General features: G+C 42.6%; 1 protein-coding gene and 2 pseudogenes across 3 annotated transcripts; all 3 read right to left on the reverse strand.

Moving 5' to 3' along the window:
- Nucleotides 1–696: 696 nt before the first annotated feature.
- LOC112223627 lies at nt 697–4,855 on the reverse strand (annotated as a pseudogene).
- Nucleotides 4,856–5,074: 219 nt separating this feature from the next.
- On the reverse strand, nt 5,075–7,949 carry LOC112223628 (annotated as a pseudogene).
- A 366-nt stretch (nt 7,950–8,315) lies between these two features.
- dydc2 (DPY30 domain containing 2) lies at nt 8,316–19,424 on the reverse strand. 3 transcript variants are annotated; one of them, XM_024386307.2, is made up of 10 exons: nt 19,357–19,424; nt 19,147–19,192; nt 18,900–19,050; nt 18,436–18,567; nt 17,123–17,227; nt 16,594–16,761; nt 16,132–16,275; nt 15,521–15,664; nt 8,727–8,903; nt 8,316–8,565 (listed from the first exon to the last, which is right to left on the reverse strand). In XM_024386307.2, the coding sequence occupies exons 3-10, from the start codon at nt 19,044–19,046 to the stop codon at nt 8,536–8,538; spliced, it is 1,047 nt and encodes a 348-aa protein (XP_024242075.1). In that variant the 5' UTR covers nt 19,047–19,050; nt 19,147–19,192; nt 19,357–19,424; the 3' UTR covers nt 8,316–8,535. The 3 variants fall into 3 exon arrangements, with proteins under 3 accessions (XP_024242075.1, XP_024242076.1, XP_042161292.1); XM_042305358.1 differs by lacking the exons at nt 8,316–8,565; nt 8,727–8,903 and adding an exon at nt 15,260–15,383; XM_024386308.2 differs by lacking the exons at nt 16,132–16,275; nt 16,594–16,761.
- Between the last annotated feature and the right edge of the window lie 57 nt (nt 19,425–19,481).

Below are 19,481 nucleotides of genomic sequence, written 5' to 3' on the forward strand. Positions count from 1 at the left end.
AACTCTTAAGCATTTATTTGGGCTGTAATTTCTGAGGCTGGTAACTCTAATGAACTTATCCTCTGCGGCAGAGGTAACTCTGGGTCTTCCTTTCCTGTGGCGGTCCTCATGAGAGCCAGTTTCATCATAGCGCTTGATGGTTTTTGCGACTGCACTTCGAGAAACTTTCAACGTTCTTGATTGACTGACCTTCATGTTTTAAAGTAATGATGGGCTGTTGTTTCTCTTTTCTTATTTGAGCTGTTCTTGTCATTATGGATTTAGTCTTTTTTGTCTGTATACCAACCCTACCTTGTCACAACATAACTGATTGGCTCAAACACATTAAGGAAATACATTCCACAAATTAACTTTTAAGAAGGAACACCTGTTCATTGAAATGCATTCCAGGTGACTACCTCATGAAGCTGGTTGAGAGAATGCCAAGAGTGTGCAAAGCTGTCATCAAGGCAAAGGGTGGCTACTTTGAAGAATCAAACATTTAAAATATATTTTTTATTTGTTTAACACTTTTTTGGTTACTACATGATTCAATAGGTGTTATTTCCTAGTTTTGATGTCTTCACTATTATTCTACAATGTAGAAAATTGTAAAAATAAAGAAAAACCCTTGAATAAGTAGGTGTCCAAACTTTTGACTGGTACTGTATCTGTGACCAACATATGCATATCTGTATTCTCAGTCATGTGATATTGCCTAATGAATGTATTTAAATTGATTGATTTCCTCATATGAACTGTAACTCAATTAAATCTTTTAAATTGTTGAATGTTGCATTTATATTTTTTGTTCAGGATACAATAATATGTAAAATTTGTTTGTGACATACAGTACATGTACACTACTTCTGAGGCCTTGACTTCACGGCCATCTTTCAATATCTTTTCTATTTCCCCTTCTTGATCTTCTTTGCCGCCTGCAGGACAGAGGGATGGTCAGCTTTGTCCCCAAACTCCTTCTCCCGGTGCTCCAGCAGAATACCCTTCAGAATAACACACAACATTTAAAATATATATGATTCACTAAAAACAAATGTAAACTCATATGATGAAACCAGTAGGGGAAATGAGGAACTTACCTGTTTCCCTGCTCCAATCACATAAACACCACCGAGGATGAAGCCCTCCCCCTTCTTGTTACCCTGGTAACCCTTCTTCCTGGCTCGAAGGAGGTTTTGCCACACCCCCAGACGAGCCAGACCAAGACCCAGTCCCATCCTCCTCGGCTTGGGACCATAGAAACATTGCTGTAAAAGACAACTTCCTATCATTAGTCTTTCTCACATTACCTGATTGGAGAAAAGTTCAGCGAATATAACTGACCTTCTCATCCACAAAAATCTCCCCATTGAAGTAGGGTCTGAAGTTCTGGATCTCTGTGCCGATGTCCTCCTTCACTACGGCATACAGAGAGACCCCAAGCTCCTCCAACTGGGGCTTCAGAGAGGACAGCTCAGCGGCCTCCTGGAGAATGAGTATATGTGCACAATTCCATGAGTATACACAGCCACATATATACAGCATGCATACACACTCATACCCCTACAAATATACTGTACCTCTCTGCATAATGATCATCCGGGGCGCCTCACAGCCATGAGTACCGCACCAGTCTTTTCCCACAGACTACTGGCTTTAACAGTCTTATCTGCCGAGACACAACCAACAATATTGCACACAATAGTAAGAAGCTTTCAGGTGTATGCGTTACATATTTAAATTAACACTGGCACTGAATCAAAGATCACTCCACTGCTGGGAGATTATTCTAGAAGTGCTTTCCTTTGAAAGCTAAATCAGATGATGAAAGTTAATCAGTAAAGCTTTTGTTTTGGTCTCACCGGCTGCGGGTGTTGATTTGAGCTCCATGTTCTCCAAGTGCTCCAGAGTGGACGGGGCTGACTTGGTCAGGAACAGGTCAGTGTTGGCCAAGATAAGGCCAGCCAGCCAGACAACCAGCACGCAGAGGCCCACAGACCAAACACTGAGGGACAGGGGCTCCCCCTCCAGGAGGAAAGACAGCACTGCAGGGACAGACAAAACTGATTAAAAAGGTCCAATGCAGACGTTTTTATCTTAACATCAAATCATTTCTGGGTAACAATTAAAGTAGCTTACTGTGATTATTTTCAATTCAAATGGTCAAAAAGAAACAAAAAAAGCTTCTTAGCAAAGAGACATTTCTCAAGCAAGAATCTTACTAGGACTGTCTGGAAGTGGTCTGAGGGAGGAGGGAAAAACAGAACATTTGCTGTTGTTGGCAGAGAGGTTAACTCTTTCTTATTGATCTATTAACTTATTTACTTCATGGTGATGTCACAATGGAAAGCCAAAACAGAGAAAAACATTGTTTTTGACTGCACTGGGCCTTTCACACCAAAGCCCTATTAATTTTCTCTGCCTTGTCATTGACCACATTTACATGCACACAATATTCCGGCTAGTAGCTCATAGAGCTTTACACCACTCCAGCTGACGCTTGGCATTGCGCATGGTGATCTAAGGCTTGTGTGCCTGCGGCTGCTCGGCCATTTCATGACACTCCCACCAAACAGTTCTTGTGCGGATGTTGCTTCCAGAGACAGTTTGAAACTCGGTAGTGAGTGTCCCAACCGAGGACTGACAATTTTTACAAGCTACAGCACTCAGAGGTTCCGTTCTGTGAGCTTGTGTGGCCTACCACTTCACAGCTGAGCCATTGTTGCCCCTAGACGTTTTCACTTCACAATAAAAGCACTGATGACATTTGGCACAGGACCAATCTCCACTGTTTTTATGCCTGCCCATACCTTTAAGCCCACTGCCACCCTGGGGCACTCTGTTCACATCAGCAAACTGCTCGCCCAAATGACACCCTACTAACAAATTCTTTAAAATGATATTATGGTAGAGAAAGTAACATTAAATTCTTTGGCAACAGCTCTGGTGGACATTCCTGCAGTCAGTATGCCATTTGCACACACCCTCAAAACTTGAGACATCTGTAGCATTGTGTTGTGACAAAACCACACATTTTAGAGTGGCCTTTTGTCCCCAGCACAAGGGACACCTGTGTAATGATCATGCTGTTTAATCAGCTTCTTGATAATCCATCCACTTGACTGGTGTGGCATATGTTGGCAAAGGAGAAAATGCTCACTAACAGGGACATAAACAAATGTGCGCAACATTTTCTTAAATAAGCTTTTTGTGCATATGGAAAATGTTTGGGATTTTTGTATTTCAGCTCATGAAACCACTTTACATGGTGTTTATATTTTTGTTCAGGGGAGATTAACGCATTCATTCTATCAATGTAAAGATATTCTGGTGAGCACTACTGTATTTGGTCTTCTGGGGCAACAAGTTGGCCTATGACAGAAAAGCTGTATGCATTTAACTATAGACAAATGGCCTCCCAAAAGTTGGAAATTACTCACTTTTTGAAGTCTAAGCGCAGCATATCCCAGGCATTTTATCAGGGTTTCTCTCCCCTTTTTGGGTAATTGTAAATGAGATTTATGCAAAAACAGAATACTTGAATAGCCCAAAAAACAGGATATCGGTGCACATACAAGCATGGTCAGTAGTATACACTTTCTAAATCCTCATGGATTTAAAAGGAATCGGTTGGGGCGGGGTGATATTTATCAGCCCATTCCTCTGAGATCTATGAATGGACGTGTACAAGTTTTATACTTCGGGGGGCAGATTTAGTCTCAAAACAAACACTATCTTCAGTAGATACAGTTCTCAACAGAGCAAGTGTGGAAGTGAACAGCTGTTTCATGTTAAAGGTATTAGTGTACGTGAAGCCAATGAGAACCTGATTTGCTCTGGTAGAACTCCAGATGACACCCCCTCCCGTTTCTGTAACAGTACATTTCCTAACTGAGGAGCCATGGTGTTGCCTTTGCCCTGGTTGATTCAAGGGCACATTGTGTCCCAACCATGACTCAGTTCTTCTGATAAGGCTCCATTTGTATTATCTCATGAAAGCAGTCTCAGAAAAAGAGGTCACGGATACAGGCCTTCAGACATTTACACTGCATCACAATCCCCTCGATTGGACACAGCTACATTTTGTAAGCTGTAGATCACATCTTGTGACATTGCAACATGTCATGCATACACAGAAAAACCACCCGATTCAGGACAGGGCTATTAACCAATATCAAAACCTGATGAATCAATTCTGAAACATTTCTGCTTAGTTATTTGGGCAGTTGCAAAACAGAGCAAGGTCCTTTTGGGAAGGGGGAGGTGACAGCCATAGTATCACTGACAAGCACACATTGGGCGTTCACAGTATGTAAAGGAAAATTAGCCGATTACCCAAGACGTAAAATGTAGATGTATTGTTGTATCCAAGACAGTCAGTTGGACAAACAAATGCATGTGTTTACCACTAGTAATTAACCCTACAGTCACTAAGCATTTAGAGACAATTCAGTGTGGCAGCTGATGTACAAGTGGCAGACTTAAAAGTTGAAGCGCAAGGAGTGAATCCACCATTCATACATTTGCATTGTACAAAATCCCTGTATACAGTCACTGAGTCAACTTGTTTGCCTCTAGTTCTGAAAATGTGCACATGGGTTAATAAGTATCATATTTAAGGCCTAAGAGACAAAAGAATACCAACTTGTTGCTGTAGATTTCCCAGGACATAGAACAATACAGGACATGCAGTGTTGCTCCCTCTGTTTCAGTTTGTAGTCTGTCCAACAGTGAAGTCCGGATGTCACACACCCTATACTCGCCACTTAAACAGGAGGCTGCCAGAGGGTCATTTGAATGATTGAGAATTCAGCCAATCACAGCCCTTACACACTAGAAAAACAGTGACTGACTTTAAGGTGCCTAGAGCTAGCCTAGGTCTTATTAAAACAGTCAAGACAAATGCACATCATTAAACACTGGAAACATACCTAATTGTAGTTGCCAATATAACCAAAACATGTCACATTAAAAATAACATTTACTACATGAGCAGTCAATACGGTTCAATTAGAGACATTTCTGAAACAGACATGTGAAAACGTGTGTCAAGTCAATCATTAAACTAGCCAGAGAAAAGAGATCAGAGAGGTACTGATGCATAACAAGATCTTTATTGTCAAACAGAGTTCTTTCAAGTCCTCAGGTAGCCCGTCTGCTGTGTGTCGACCAAATGGGGAGACTTGCGTGTAAAGCATCAAGTCTGGTCACTCAACAGAGTTTAGACACAGACCATCATAAACACACGCCGACAGCCCAACACAGCACCTACACGTCAGCAGGACAAGCCCCTGCAGATCCCAGAGAGAACACGGCAACTACAAACAAGACGGCATCTACCTCCTAAGTTGGGTGGAATTTGTTTCAGTTTCTATTACATTACTTCTCCAAAGACAAGTTCAGTTTGTACTTTTCTGGCAGCTTTCAGGACATCCAGAATGTTGACCTTATCCCCGAACTCCATCTCCCTGTGCTCCAGCAGTACACCCTGCAGACAAAATATATTGGCTTTGGTGGCACCATTTGATTCATTTAGCCAGCATTTCCCTCAAAACACTTATTTTACTACCCATGCATCAGTGAGATTGCGAAATGAATATTTCCTGAGAAGACCTACCTGCTGGCCTGCTCCAATGACGAACACACCACCCAGCACAAAGCCTTCTCCAAACACATTTCCTAAGAAGCCGTTCTTGAAGGCTCGCAGACCATTCATCCACACGCCCAGACGGAGAAACGCCAACAGACCCATCTTACGCTCGCGGGGCCCATAGAAACATCTCTGTGACAAAAACAGAAGGCTTTGGAGTTGCAACAAATTGCTCTATTCATAGTGCAATAATCATGTCAGATTAGATAATGTGGTGCATGCATAACTAGTTGAGATATGACCCACAATGGCACTGATTGGACAAGAGGATTCATTTCCTGTAAATTAGACTGAAATACAGCCTTATGCACCTTTTCATCAATGAAGATCTCCCCATTGAAGTAGGGTCTGAAGTTCTGGATCTCTGTGCCGATGTCCTCCTTCACTACGGCATACAGAGAGACCCCAAGCTCGTCCAGCTGGGGCTTCAGAGAGGACAGCTCAGCGGCCTCCTGGAGGATTACACCACATAAGCCAATTGTCAAATGACAGACATAGGGCATAGATCACACCACAGCCCGGCAGAAGAAATCAGCATTAAGTAGCCCATATTGATAATATGCAGCAAATGTAATGACGTCAAAGTCCCAGTGTTGAGGTCAAAAGATTTGAGTTATGGCAGAGTGTTGATTCTAACAGGGTGATTTAAATTGACACCACCTGCGGTGAATACCTGCAGGCGACAGGTATTAGGTTAGAGCTTTGGGCCAGTAACCGAAAAGTCGCTGGGTCGGATCCCCAAGCTGACAAAGAGCCCTTGAGCAAAGCACTTAACCCTACTTTTCTCTAGGGGCCACCATACTACTATGGCTAACCTGTAAACCACCACATTTCACTGCAGCCATCTGGTGTATGTGACAAATCAAATTAAGTATTATTTTAGTCAGTGGAATCAACACCACATTGTGTTCTTACAACTGATACGAGTGTCTCATATCCCAGCATGCATTGTGGCAGGTCGATTTTTTACAATTGTTTTTTTATAACAGTGTCTGCATACACATTGACTAATCGATCTTATACTTAAGATAAACAATTCTAAACTTATCAAATCGGTTTGATGAAAGCTAAATGCAACAATCATGTCTGTCACTAGCAAACATGGTACTTGTACCTCAAATTCATTCAGAACACACCCCGGGAAATAAATACGCAAATAAGGATTTACACCTGTGTTACTGTTAACATCAAATAAATTCTGTAATAAAGTGTTTACAAACGCAGAGGTAAACGGTGACTCAAACTATACCTCTCTGCACAAAAATCATCCAGGCCGCCTTACTGCCATGATAACTGCTCCAGACTTCTCCCATAAACATTTGGCCTTCAAAGGCTTACGCGCTAAGTGAGAAAGAAGTTGCAAGGTTAAAAATTAAGCAAATTCATGTCACGGGTTGCATGGAAATCCGATGTTGTGGGGCAAAACTTAACATTTAGATCAGGACAGTTACCTCAAGAACTCTACAAGACCGAATGTTGAATAAAATTATATTTGAACATACTTTACCGGTTGTCCGTGCAGTTAGTCCTTTTGGCGGTAGGAATGGGAGACAATTAGAATTTCCCGTGGATACGTTGTCAACCGCCAAAAGGACCAAATTCACTGACAATCCGTAAAGTATATTAAAATAAGTTTATTAAATATTGTGGCTCGTCGATGTCATGAGGGGAAATTGGCATGATTCAAAAATGCTATTTGCTGCTCGATTTGATTCAAAAATCGTGTTCAGGCAAGGCTATTTCAGTTCAGATAGGACTATGGGGAAAATTGCAATTGTCACCAATACATTCGGTGACCATCCATTGTACACCAATACGTCAGATAACACAATACATTTAGAAAGTGTTTTAGAAACATACCTCCTGTCAATGGTTTGAGGTCAGTCTCCTCTAAATGTTTGAGGGTGGCTCTCGATGGCTGCGTCAAAAACAAGTCGCTGAAAGAGCGCAAACCAGTAGCGATTAAGGTAACAACTGCGCCCAATGACTGGACCACAACATCCATCGCACAATTTGTCTTTGTATCGAAATAAGGAAGGAAATTCAACACGAAACCACTCTTGGCCCATAAACACGCTCAACAATGGAAGCACGAGGTCAACCCTTGGCATAGATTGGCCCCTTATGACTCACACATTGCAGGCTGGGTTTAAATCCCCGAATAATTAAATCCAGCCCAATCGTCGTTTTGATATTTCACAAGTTATTTCGAAAGTACATAGATAAATGTCATGTGAGCTATTCCGTCGTTGTCTCGCCAGCAAAGTGATAGGATTGATGCCGCACAGGCATGGCCAATTACACTGCGTTAAAGATGCGATTTGACAGGCAGCCCAATTCTGATATTTTTGTCACTTATTGGTCTTTTGCCCAATCAGATCAGCTCTGAAAATAACTGACGTGAAAAGATCTGATGTGATTGGTCAAAATACCAATTAGTGGAACATTTTCAGAATTGGGCTGCCTGTTTAAATGCAGCCTCAGAATGGCGCTATCACCGTCAACCATGTGGCACATCCATCTGTAGCGTTCAAAGAGCACAAGATAAGCTGACCATATCTAGTGTCCTGCCTACTGCCATAGTTTTTCTAACTACAAGAACCAGAAAAAGAATCACCACATCAATTAAACATTTGACTGCTTAAATGGCATTAAATGGCATTCATAATAAATACAATTGGAAGCACAACTTTACACAAATTTATTAAAAGCAAACTGAATAGACATTTTGTTAAATTGACATGTATCTCCCTCTTGGGGACATCACGCATTTCATTAGGCGTCAGTCGAGCTTCTCTACTGATTTATAAGATGTAGAATGTTATAACATATAGATCTTTAGGCTATCATTGCATTTGAACTAACGTCTTCGTCCAGATAATGTAGGAAAATTATCATTCCACATCTTAGTTGTCCTCCTCTTCCTCATCTTCCTCCTGAAAAAAAATAACCGGGTTTAGATGGAACTGATACACTATTTATACCTGTTTTCCTTAGTCATTCACTCTTGAGAATGTCTTCTTATATGTTATGCATGCTATCATTGTAGTTGAACAGTGTAAATGTCTTTCGAAACAAAAGCCTTCTCCATGTTAACCTTCTCCTTGGCTTGGTCATCAGGAGTTGTATGTTCAAGTGCCCCCTGTGACATCTCCGCTCCCTCCTCCACTCCCTCCTCAGATTGCGTCACATCGGGTCTGACATCATCACTCTCTGAGGCTGCCCCTTCTTGTGTGTGATCAATAGTGTCACTTGGGACAGGGTTATCGGTCTCCTATGTTGAGTTTGTCAGAGGGAAACTGGTTGAGTAATAAAACATGTTTTAAGCCTGCCTCTGACATCACATGCAATATCGCCTTCTCCTCTGATATTCTGATCCCTGTCTGTTAATTCTTGGTTGACTGAACACCTCACAACACCTTCCTCCTTCAGACTTGACTCCTCATTCTGTCAGTCAAAAGTTTAGACACACCTACTCATTCAAGGGTTTTTCTTTATTTTTTAGTATTTTCTACATTGTGGAATAATAGTGAAGACATCAAAACTATGAAATAACACATATGGAATCATGTAGTAACCAGAAAAGTGTTTGGCAAATAAACATATATTTTATAAGTAGCCACCCTTTGCCTTGATGACAGCTTTGCACAATAGGCATTCTCTCAACCAGCTTCATGAGGTAGTCACCTAGAATGCATTTCAAATAACAGGTGTGCCTTGTTAAAAGTTAATTTGTGGAATTTCTTTCCTTCTTAATGAGTTTGAGCCAATCAATTGTGTTGTGACAAGGTAGGGGTGGTATACAGAAGATAGCACTATTTCAAATCAAATAAAATTTTATGCGTGCGCTTCACGTTTCACGTGCGCCGAATACAACAGGTGTAGATCTTACAGTGAAATGCTTACTTACGAGCCACTAACTAACAGTGCCGTTTCAAAAAATATGGATAAGAATAAGAGAAAAGTAACAATTAAACCGGGGTGCCGGTTAGTTGAGGTAGTATGTACATGTAGGTAGTTAATTAAAGTGACTATGCATAGATGACAACATAGAGTGGCAGTGGTGTGGAGAGGGGGGAAATGCAAATAGTCTGGGTAGCCATTTGACTAGATGTTCAGGAGTCTTATGGCTTAGGGGTAGAAGCTGTTTAGAAGCCTCTTGAACCTAGACTTGGCGCTCCGGTACCGCTTGCTGTGCGGTAGCAGAGAGAACAGTCTATGACTAGGGTTGCTAGAGTCTTTGACAATTTAGAGGGCCTACCTCTGACACCGTCTGGTATAGAGGTCCTGGATGGCAGGAGGCTTGGCCCCAGTGATGTACTGGGCCGTTCGCACTACCCTCTGTAGTGCCTTGCGGTCGCAGGCCGAGCAGTTGCCATACCAGGCAGTGATGCAACCAGTCAGGATGCTCTCGATGGTGCAGCTGTAGAACCTTTTGATGATCTGAGGACCCATACCAAATCTTTTCAGTCTCCTGAGGGGGAATAGGTTTGTCGTGCCCACGTCACTACTGTCATGGTGTGCTTGGATCATGTTAGTTTGTTGGTGATGTGGACACCAAGGAACTTGAAGCTCTCAACCTGCTCCACTGCAACCCCGTCGATGAGAATGGAGGTGTGCTCGGTCCTGTTTGTCCTATAGTCCATAATTATCTCCTTTGTCTTGATCATATTGAGGGAAAGGTTGTTGTCCTGGCACCACACGGTCACGTCTCTGACCTCATCCCTATAGGCTGTCTCGTTGTTGTCGGTGATCAGGCCTACTGCTGTGTCATCTGCAAATGTAATGCTGGTGTTGGAGTCGTGCCTGGCCACGCAGTCATGAGTGAACAGGGAGTACAGGAGGGGGCTGAGCACGCACCCCTGAGGGGCCCCCTGTGTTGAGGATCAGCGTGGCGGATGTGTTGTTACCTACCCTTACTACCTGGGGCGGCCTGTCAGGAAGTCCAGGATCCAGTTACAGAGGGAGGTCTTTAGTCCCAGGGTCCTTAGCTTATTGATGAGCTTTGAGGGTTGAACGCTGAGCTGTAGTCAATGAATAGCATTCTCGCATAGGTGTTCCTTTTGTCCAGGTGGGAAAGGGCAGTGTTGAGTGCAATAGAGACAGCATCATCTGTGGATCTGTTAGGGCGGAATGCAAATTGGAGTGGGTCTAGGGTTCCTGGGATGATGGTGTTGATGTGAGCCATAACCAGCTTTTCAAAGCACTTCATGGCTACAGACGTGAGTGCTACAGGTCGGTAGTCATTTAGTCAAGTTACCTTAGTGTTCTTGGGCACAGGCACTATGGTGGTCTGCTTAAAACATCTTGGTATTACAGACTCGGACAGGGAGAGGTTGAAAATGGCAGTGAAGACACTTGCTAGTTGGTCAGCGCATGCTCGCAGTACACGTCCTGGTAATCCGTCTGGCCCTGCAGCCTTGTGACTGTTGACCTGTCTAAAGGTCTTACTCACATTGGCTGCGGAGAGCGTGATCACACGGTCTTCCGGTACAGCTGGGGCTCTCATGCATGTTTCAGTGTGATTTGTCTCGAAGCGAGCATAGAAGTAGTTTAGCTCGTCCGGCAGGCTTGTGTCACTGGGCAGCCCTAGGCTGTGCTTCCCTTTGTAGACTGTAATGGTTTGCGGGCCCTGCCACATCCGCCGAGCGTCAGTGCCGGTGTAGTATGACTCGATCTCAGTCCTGTATTGACGTTTTGCCTGTTTGATGGTTCGTCGGAGGGCATAGCAGGATTTCTTATAAGCCTCCGGGTTAGAGTCCCGCTCCTTGAAAGTGGCAGCTGTAGCCTTTAGCTCAGTGCGGATGCTGCCTGTAATCCATGGCTTCTGGTTGGGGTATGTACGTATGGTCACTGTGGGGACGACGTCATCGATGCACTTGGTGTACTCCTCAATTCCATCGGAGGTGTCCCGGAACATATTCCAGTCTGTGCTAGCAAAACAGTCCTGTAGCTTAGCATCTGCGTCATCTGACCACTTTTTTATTGATCTAGTCACTGTTGCTTCCTGCTTTAATTTTTGCTTGAAAGCAGGAATCAGGAGGATGGAATTATGGTCAGATTTGCCAAATGGAGGGCAAGGGAGAGCTTTGTATGCATCTCTGTGTGTGGAGTATAGATGGTCCAGAGTTCTTTTCCCTCTGGTTGCACATTTAACATGCTGATAGAAATTTGTTAAAACTGTTTTAAGTTTCCCTGCATTAAAATCCCCGGCTATTAGGAGCGCCGCCTCTGGGTGAGCGTTTTCTTGTTTGCTTATGGCGGAATACAGCTCATTCAATGCTTAGTGCCAGCCTCTGACTGTGGTGGTATGTACTGCTACAAAGAATATAGATGAAAACTCTCTCGGTAGGTAGTGTGGTCTGCAGCTTATCATGAGAAACTCTACCTCAGGCGAGCAATAGCTCGAGACTTCCTTAAATATCGTGCACCAGCTGTTGTTTACAAAAATAGATAGACCGCCGCCCCTTGTCTTACCAGATGCCACTGTTCTATCCTGCCGGTACATCGTATAACCAGCCAGCTGTATGTTGATATTGTCGTCATTCAGCCACGACTCCGTGAAGCATAAAATGTTACAGTTTTTAATGTCCCGTTGGTAGTTTAATCTTCCCAATAACCCATCCATTTTATTGTCCAAAGATTGCATGTTTGCTAGCAGAATTTAGGGGAGTGGGGGTTTATTCGATCGCCTCTGACAGCCCGTTCTCCGGCCTCTCTTTCTCTACCTCCTCTTCATGCAGATCACTGGGGTTGGAGCCTGTTCCAGAGGGAGCCGTATATCCTCCGCCTCGGGCTCGTCGGTGTCGTGAAAGAAGAAAAAGGATTCTGCTAGTCCATGGTGAGTAATCGCAGTCCTGATGTCTAAAAGTTATTTTTGGTCATAAGAGACAGTAGCGGCAACATTATGTACAAAAATAGTAAAGAAATAAGTTACAAACAACGCAGATAAACAAGCAAAAAAACACAATCGATTGGGGGCACGTAAAACGTCTGCCTTCTGCTGCAGCAAGAACAGCTCAAATAAGCAAAGAGGAACGACAGTCCATCATTACTTTAAGACCTGAAGGTCAGTCAATACGGAACATTTCAAGAACTTTGAATGTTTCTTCAAGTGCAGTCACAAAAACCATCAAGCGCTATGATGATACGGGCTCTCATGAGGACCACCACAGGAAAGAAAGACCCAGGCTGCGTTTCAAACTCATAAAAGACACACCCTCGTCCATTTACCCTCGCCTTATGCCCTTGGGGGAATCCCCGCAGACATATTTGTGGTCGGTCCAAATGATTAGCCAAGCAAGGGAAATTGCAATGTGAGCCCCTCAGCCCTCGTTTTTAATGGAGTTTGCGAGAGTTACAATTATGTTCACTTCGGTGCCTGAAACACCTCATAATTCAATTTGCGATGTTTATACATCCACTAAGAAAAGTCTGCCAAAACTCAACGTCAATATGGAGTAAATAAGTAAAAGATTGTGCTACTAATGCACAAACACGTCTCGTAAAAGTAATTATGTTTTTGATTGGTTAGCTTTGGAAATGAATTTGCTAGCTATCATACAGTAGGTATATATTAATATATATAGGGGTGCGTCACCTGAGTGGGTTGATTCACTGATGTGGTCATCCTGTCTGGGTTGGCGCCCCCCCTTGGGTTGTGCCGTGGCGGAGATCTTTGTGGGCTATACTCGGCCTTGGATGGTAAGGATGGTAAGTTGGTGGTTGAAGATATCCCTCTAGTGGTGTGGAGGCTGTGCTTTGGCAAAGTGGGTGGGGTTATATCCTTCCTGTTTGGCCCTGTCCGGGGGTATCATCGGATGGGGCCACAGTGTCTCCTGACCCCTCCTGTCTCAGCCTCCAGTATTTATGCTGCAGTAGTTTATGTGTCGGGGGGCTAGGGTCAGTTTGTTATATCTGGAGTACTTCTCCTGTCCTATTCGGTGTCCTGTGTGAATCTAAGTGTGCGTTCTCTAATTCTCTCCTTCTCTCTTTCTTTCTCTCTCTCGGAGGACCTGAGCCCTAGGACCATGCCCCAGGACTACCTGACATGATGACTCCTTGCTGTCCCCAGTCCATCTGACCGTGCTGCTGCTCCAGTTTCAACTGTTCTGCCTTATTATTATACGACCATGCTGGTCATTTATGAACATTTGAACATCTTGGCCATGTTCTGTTATAATCTCCACCCGGCACAGCCAGAAGAGGACTGGCCACCCCACATAGCCTGGTTCCTCTCTAGATCTCTTCCTAGGTTTTGGCCTTTCTAGGGAGTTTTTCCTAGCCACCGTGCTTCTACACCTGCATTGCTTGCTGTTTGGGGTTTTAGGCTGGGTTTCTGTACAGCACTTTGAGATATCAGCTGATGTACGAAGGGCTATATAAATAAATTTGATTTGATTTTGATTTGGTATTAATAATGATATAGTTAATATAAGTAGACATGCAATCATAATTGACTGAATCGCATATAAAGCACCCACAAGCTGGCTGAAAGCACAATCAACGCGGGATGAACGATTGACAAATTTCCGGGCAAGGGCGGTCCATTTAAAAATCATTCCTTCCTCCCTCGCCCTGCAAGTGTATACTCGTCAGACGTCATCAGAAGTGTCCACATAATTTGAGGGCTAAGGGAATAGGATGGGTCTTTTAAGTGTTTGGAATGCAGCCTCTCTGCTGCAGAGGATAAGTTCATTAGAGTTTCCAGACTCAGAAATTGCAGGCCAAATAAATGCTTCACAGGGTTCAAGTAACAGACACATCTCAACATCAACTGTTCAGAGGAGACTGAGTGAAACAGGCCTTCATGGTCGAATTGCTGCAAAGAAACCACTACTAAAAGACACCAATAAGAAGAAGCTTGGGCCAAGAAACACAAGCAATGGACATTAGACTGGTGGAAATCTGTCCTTTGGTCTGACGAGTACCAAATTTGAGATTTTTGGTTCCAACCGACGTGTCTTTGTGAGACGCAGAGTAGGTGAACGGATGTTCTGATCATGTGTGGTTCCAACCGTGAGGCATGGAGGGGGAGGTGTGATGTGTGGGGCTGCTTTGCTGGTGACACTGTCAGTGATTTATTTAGAATTCAAAGCACACTTAACCAGCATGCCATCACAGCGTTTTGCAGCGATACGCCATCCCATCTAGTTTGCACTTAGTTGGACTATCATTTATTTTTCAATATTATAATGACCCAACACACCTCCAGGCTGTGTAAGGGCTATTTGACAAATAAGGAGCGTGATGTAGTCCTGCATCAGATGACCTGGCCTCCACCTGGCCTCCACAGTCAACCGACCTCAACCCAATTGAGATGGTTTGTGAGGAGTTGAGGCCGCAGAGTGAAGGAAAAGCAGCCGACAAGTGCTCAGCATATGTCGGAACTCCTTCAAGACTGTTGAAAAAGTATTCCAGGTGAAGCTGGTTGGGAGAATGCCAAGAGTGTGCAAAGCTGTCATCAAGGCAAAGGGTGGCTACTTTGAAGAATCTCAAATATAAAATATATTTTGATTTGTTTAACACTTTTTTGGTTACTACATGATTCAATATGTGTTATTTCATAGTTCTGATGTCTTCACTATTCTACAATGTAAAAAATAGTAAAAGTAAAGAAAAGTCCTTGAATGAGTAGGTGTGCCCAAACTTTTGACTGGTACTGTATTTTATTTTCTTCTTTGGCACTCATTTCACCGTGATCTTTCCTCTCTCTTCTCCTGGTTTGTCATCCCTTTATTTTGTCTTTCCTTCCCTGAATGAATATTATTTTGTCAATTGCTACGTCTTTGGGTAAAAACAGATGGTAGACATCCTCAGCATATCTCTAAAAACACAAATACATAATCAACCATTTTAATCTGTCTTGGGTGTGTCACATGAAGCCATCACCTTCTCTTGGTCCTTATGTTCCTGTCCCTCCTCAGACATAGTCTCATCTGGTTTGACATCATCATTCTCTGGTCCTGAGGTTGGCTCTACTTGTGTAGAATCAGCAGGTTCACTAGTTTCAGGTTTATCAGGTTCATCAGTCACCTGTTGAAAATGTTTTTGGAAGAAAAATGACTGGGTTCAGTTCACTGAATGTACTTATTCTCTCTCGTCTTCTGGTGTTGTTCGATAATAGTGTGACTGTCTGGCTAAAAATGTCCTCACTGCATCTCAAAAGGAAGATATTTTTTCGGGTTGATTATTCAGCTTTCCTGATTCTTTTATTCTTGCTCCTACCATCTTTTCATTAATTCAGTCCTGAAATCAACATTGACTGTCTTTTTCAGTCCTGAAAACAACATTGACTGTCTCCCAAGGCACAATGACTTGTCTTCTTTTCAGTAATCTATGATCTTTACTGTGCACTTGTCCAATGTATCCCTTCTGTCTTGTCTAGACATTCCTCCCTCTCTTGCCTGACACACATTTATCCATGTTCTTTCCTATCTCTTTTGCTTGTTTGTTATTTCTCATGTCCCTCGTTTCAGTCTGTGTTTAGTATGAGCCATCACCTTATTTTGGTCTTGATGAAGAGGTTTGTGTTTGTCTTGTGGATCCTCAGTTTGTCCCCCCTCATCATTCTCTGGTGCTGAGGTTGACTCTACCTCTATTTGTGTACATTCATCAGGTTCACTAGTTTCAGGTTGATCAGTCACCTGGTGACCAGTTTGTGAGACAAAACAATATTAGAATCATTGCAGCCATTCATCCACATCTGTAGATTTCTAGTCCTCCTGCTCTCAGCTCTAGCCTGCACGTCTAGCCTTTCTGAATCAAATTTTTTGACCTCAGGGAGAGGGCAAGCCATGCAAAGAATGTGCTGAAGCAGTCATCATCAGCCAATGGACAGAACCGGAAAAGCCCTTGGATGATACAGAGGTGCGAAAGAAATGGTGACCTAGAGGATAGTATAGCAGCCACCAAAGGCACACAGATTTTAGCTGAGTTTTCTTGAGCTCTGGGACGGATGTTACCTCCTGTTTGGTGTTATCTTTGTCTTGAACTTCTTCAGTGACCTGCTCATTTTCAGAGTTGGAGGTGGTGGATAATTCCGATGTCAACAGCTCATTCTCCATGACTCCTGGTGATATGACCCCGGTGGTCTGACTCTGACCAGACCTTGTAGGGTCCTCTTGAAATATCTGATGATGTGTTGATGAGATTAAACCCTGGATGATAAAATTCTCAACTCTCTCTCCAGCGGCTGTTCCTAATCTATATTTCAAAATGCAGTTGAAGCTCTCTTGTGAACATCTAGTCAAAACATGGACATTCTAAACAGATATTACTAATTTGGTTTGTTTTCTTACCATTTTGAGATTACACTGGGCTTATTACGCTAAATCTAATTTAAGACGACCAACATTTATAAGACATCACAGATTCCCTGATATTAAGCATACACAAAAACATACAATCTATCAAAAATGGTTTTGAAAACAACACATGAAAACGTTATATCTGAGGAACTGAGGGAGTCTTAAAATTCTACAAAAACCATACCCCATCATCGCCCTCCTCCACTGCAGCAAGCGTTGGAGGGTTTAATTTCTTGGGCCTTTCTGAAACTGGAGCTGGCGGAGGCGTCGCAGGTATTTCCTCAACTTCCTGAAAAGATAACAACACAATTTCAACCCTCATGGGCTTTAAATCGTACACACAAACACACACACAGGGCTGGCCCTCGCCGTGCTGCCACCCTAGGCGAGACCCAAAAATGGTGCCCTCTGCAAAACTAGAATAATCCCAGTAAGCAAAATTACATTGAAAAGATGTCTAAAATACGGATTTTCCAGACGTTGAAGATAGGTTCAATTTAGGTTCTGAATAACAGGTGAAAATGTATTTTCCGTATGTTTAAAATACATATTTCCCAGGATGTTGAAAAGGCATATTTTCTGGATGTTGAAAAATACGTATTTTCCAGACATTGAAATCTGGTTCATTTTTGGTTCTGAATGAAAGTTGAAAATACTTATTTTACAGATGTTGAAAATACGTATTTTCCAGACGTTGAAAATATGTATTTTCCAGATGTTGAAATCAGGCATTTTTTTTATCTGAATGAAAGTTGAAAATACGTCATTTATAAACTATGTTTGAGCCAAATCAAGGCTGGTTCAGACCGCACCAAATAGTAGTCCTGGTTCCTGTGACTAATGAATTTGGATATTTAATCTCTAAATATCAGCTACCCAACTCTATCAGGAGTCATCGTGAGCCTATTTGCAATGTGTTTACACAGTGGGAAATGCAGAAGTATTTATTTTTCCCTATGACCAGCTTTTCAAAAATGTACAGATACAAACTTGAAACCACTGATCATGACAATGGGGTGAAACTCCTGGACAACAGTTGTGATTGTCCATGACATATTGTCCCTTTTACTTTGACCTGTCCTGTTTTTAGGATATGTTGTTTGTTAACATGACAGCACATTTTTTATTTGATTTATCGTCATTTAGGTTAGGCTATTTGATCAGAGAAACCTGCATGATGTAAAAAGTGTCATTCTCATTACATTGTCATACATTTGATCTCCAGCCTGTGGGCGCTGCTTATCAGGGTAGCATCAGCACTCACCTAAAAAGCCCATATGCCACTGGTTTCGAGAAATTGTCATTGTCTTTGGGCAGAATTATGTGAGGTTTTATGTGGAGGTGCGTCTTGGTCAGTTTAGCTCAGAAAATGCCGCCCTCGTCAATCTGCCGCCTAATCCTGCCTAATGAACGGGCCGGCTGTGCACACACACACACACACACACACACACACACACACACACACACACACACACACACACACACACACACACATACTTTTGTTTCTTTGGGATCTTCTGGGACTTCCCCTGTGATTTTATATTCTTCCTCCTTCATCTGCCTCATGTGCACTGCCTCATCTATGGCTTTCTGCTGCTCCTGCTCCAGTTGCTGCTGGAGGGCCTTTTTCTGCAATGATCAGAGATATTCCAATAATATCACAATACTAGCTTAATGATTGTGTACTCAAGTGTTTTTATAGTCCCGTTATCTAGCAACATTGAATGACAGTATAGGCTCAGAAAAGTATGCATTCAGGTAGTTAATCAAATCAAACTTTATTTGTCACATGTGCCGAATACAACAGGTAATCAACAATGCAGTTTCAAGAAAAATAAGAGTTAAGAAAGATATTTACTAAATAAACTAATGCACCAACACATACCAAAGAGCACGTCTGAATGAGATTGCCTAGACAACATTTGGATATAGGCTGCAATAGTCTGAACATCATTACTCACTCTCTCCTCATTGTCCATGTTTTCTTTACACTTGTAAATCCACTGTGCAAGAAATTCGATCGGGTCCATGGGGCGAAGCTCGGCCACCTCGGCTAATCCTTCTATGAGACATTTTCCCATACCCCTTTTCAAGTATTCTGAGTCCATTTTCCTGTATGCAAGAAAATGCCATAATGTATGAACACAGTAGCTACAAATGTCAGCTAAGACAACAGGGGTACAAAATATGTTCTACTTAATTTTTTACCTTTAGCTCAGGCGTTATTGTTGCGTCGTTACGCTAGCTATCGAACCTATGAAAAATAAAACAAGGTTTTCAGTGTAAAACGTTCCTATTTGACTGTAAATACTTTGTAAACTAAATGTGTCGACACAAAAGAGCATTGTTACTTTAATGTTACTATTTTATAATAGGATAAACTGACTCCAAATACAATTGTTTTGAAACCAGACCCACCTGTCTTTTTCGTTTTAGAGCGTCCGGATATGTATTTTATCTCCATGGTAACGGTGCTACTTCATACATCTTTCCTCCAACTTTGTTGAGAAGGTTCCGTTTTGTAGTAAGAAGTAGAGCTGGCA

The sequence above is a fragment of the Oncorhynchus tshawytscha genome, linkage group LG24, assembly GCF_018296145.1.
Source record: "Oncorhynchus tshawytscha isolate Ot180627B linkage group LG24, Otsh_v2.0, whole genome shotgun sequence".
NCBI lineage: Eukaryota > Metazoa > Chordata > Actinopteri > Salmoniformes > Salmonidae > Oncorhynchus > Oncorhynchus tshawytscha.

Excerpts from the sequence above, each read along its gene's own strand:
- dydc2 (XM_024386307.2), bottom strand. The coding sequence starts at position 19,046 with ATGGACTCAGAATACTTGAAAAGGGGTATGGGAAAATGTCTCATAGAA. Across the intron at positions 16,762-17,122 it reads TGGAGGAGGGCGATGATGGG|ATATTTCAAGAGGACCCTAC; the intron begins GTATGGTTTTTG and ends ACACATCATCAG. Across the intron at positions 16,276-16,593 it reads AAGATAACACCAAACAGGAG|GTGACTGATCAACCTGAAAC; the intron begins GTAACATCCGTC and ends ACTGGTCACCAG.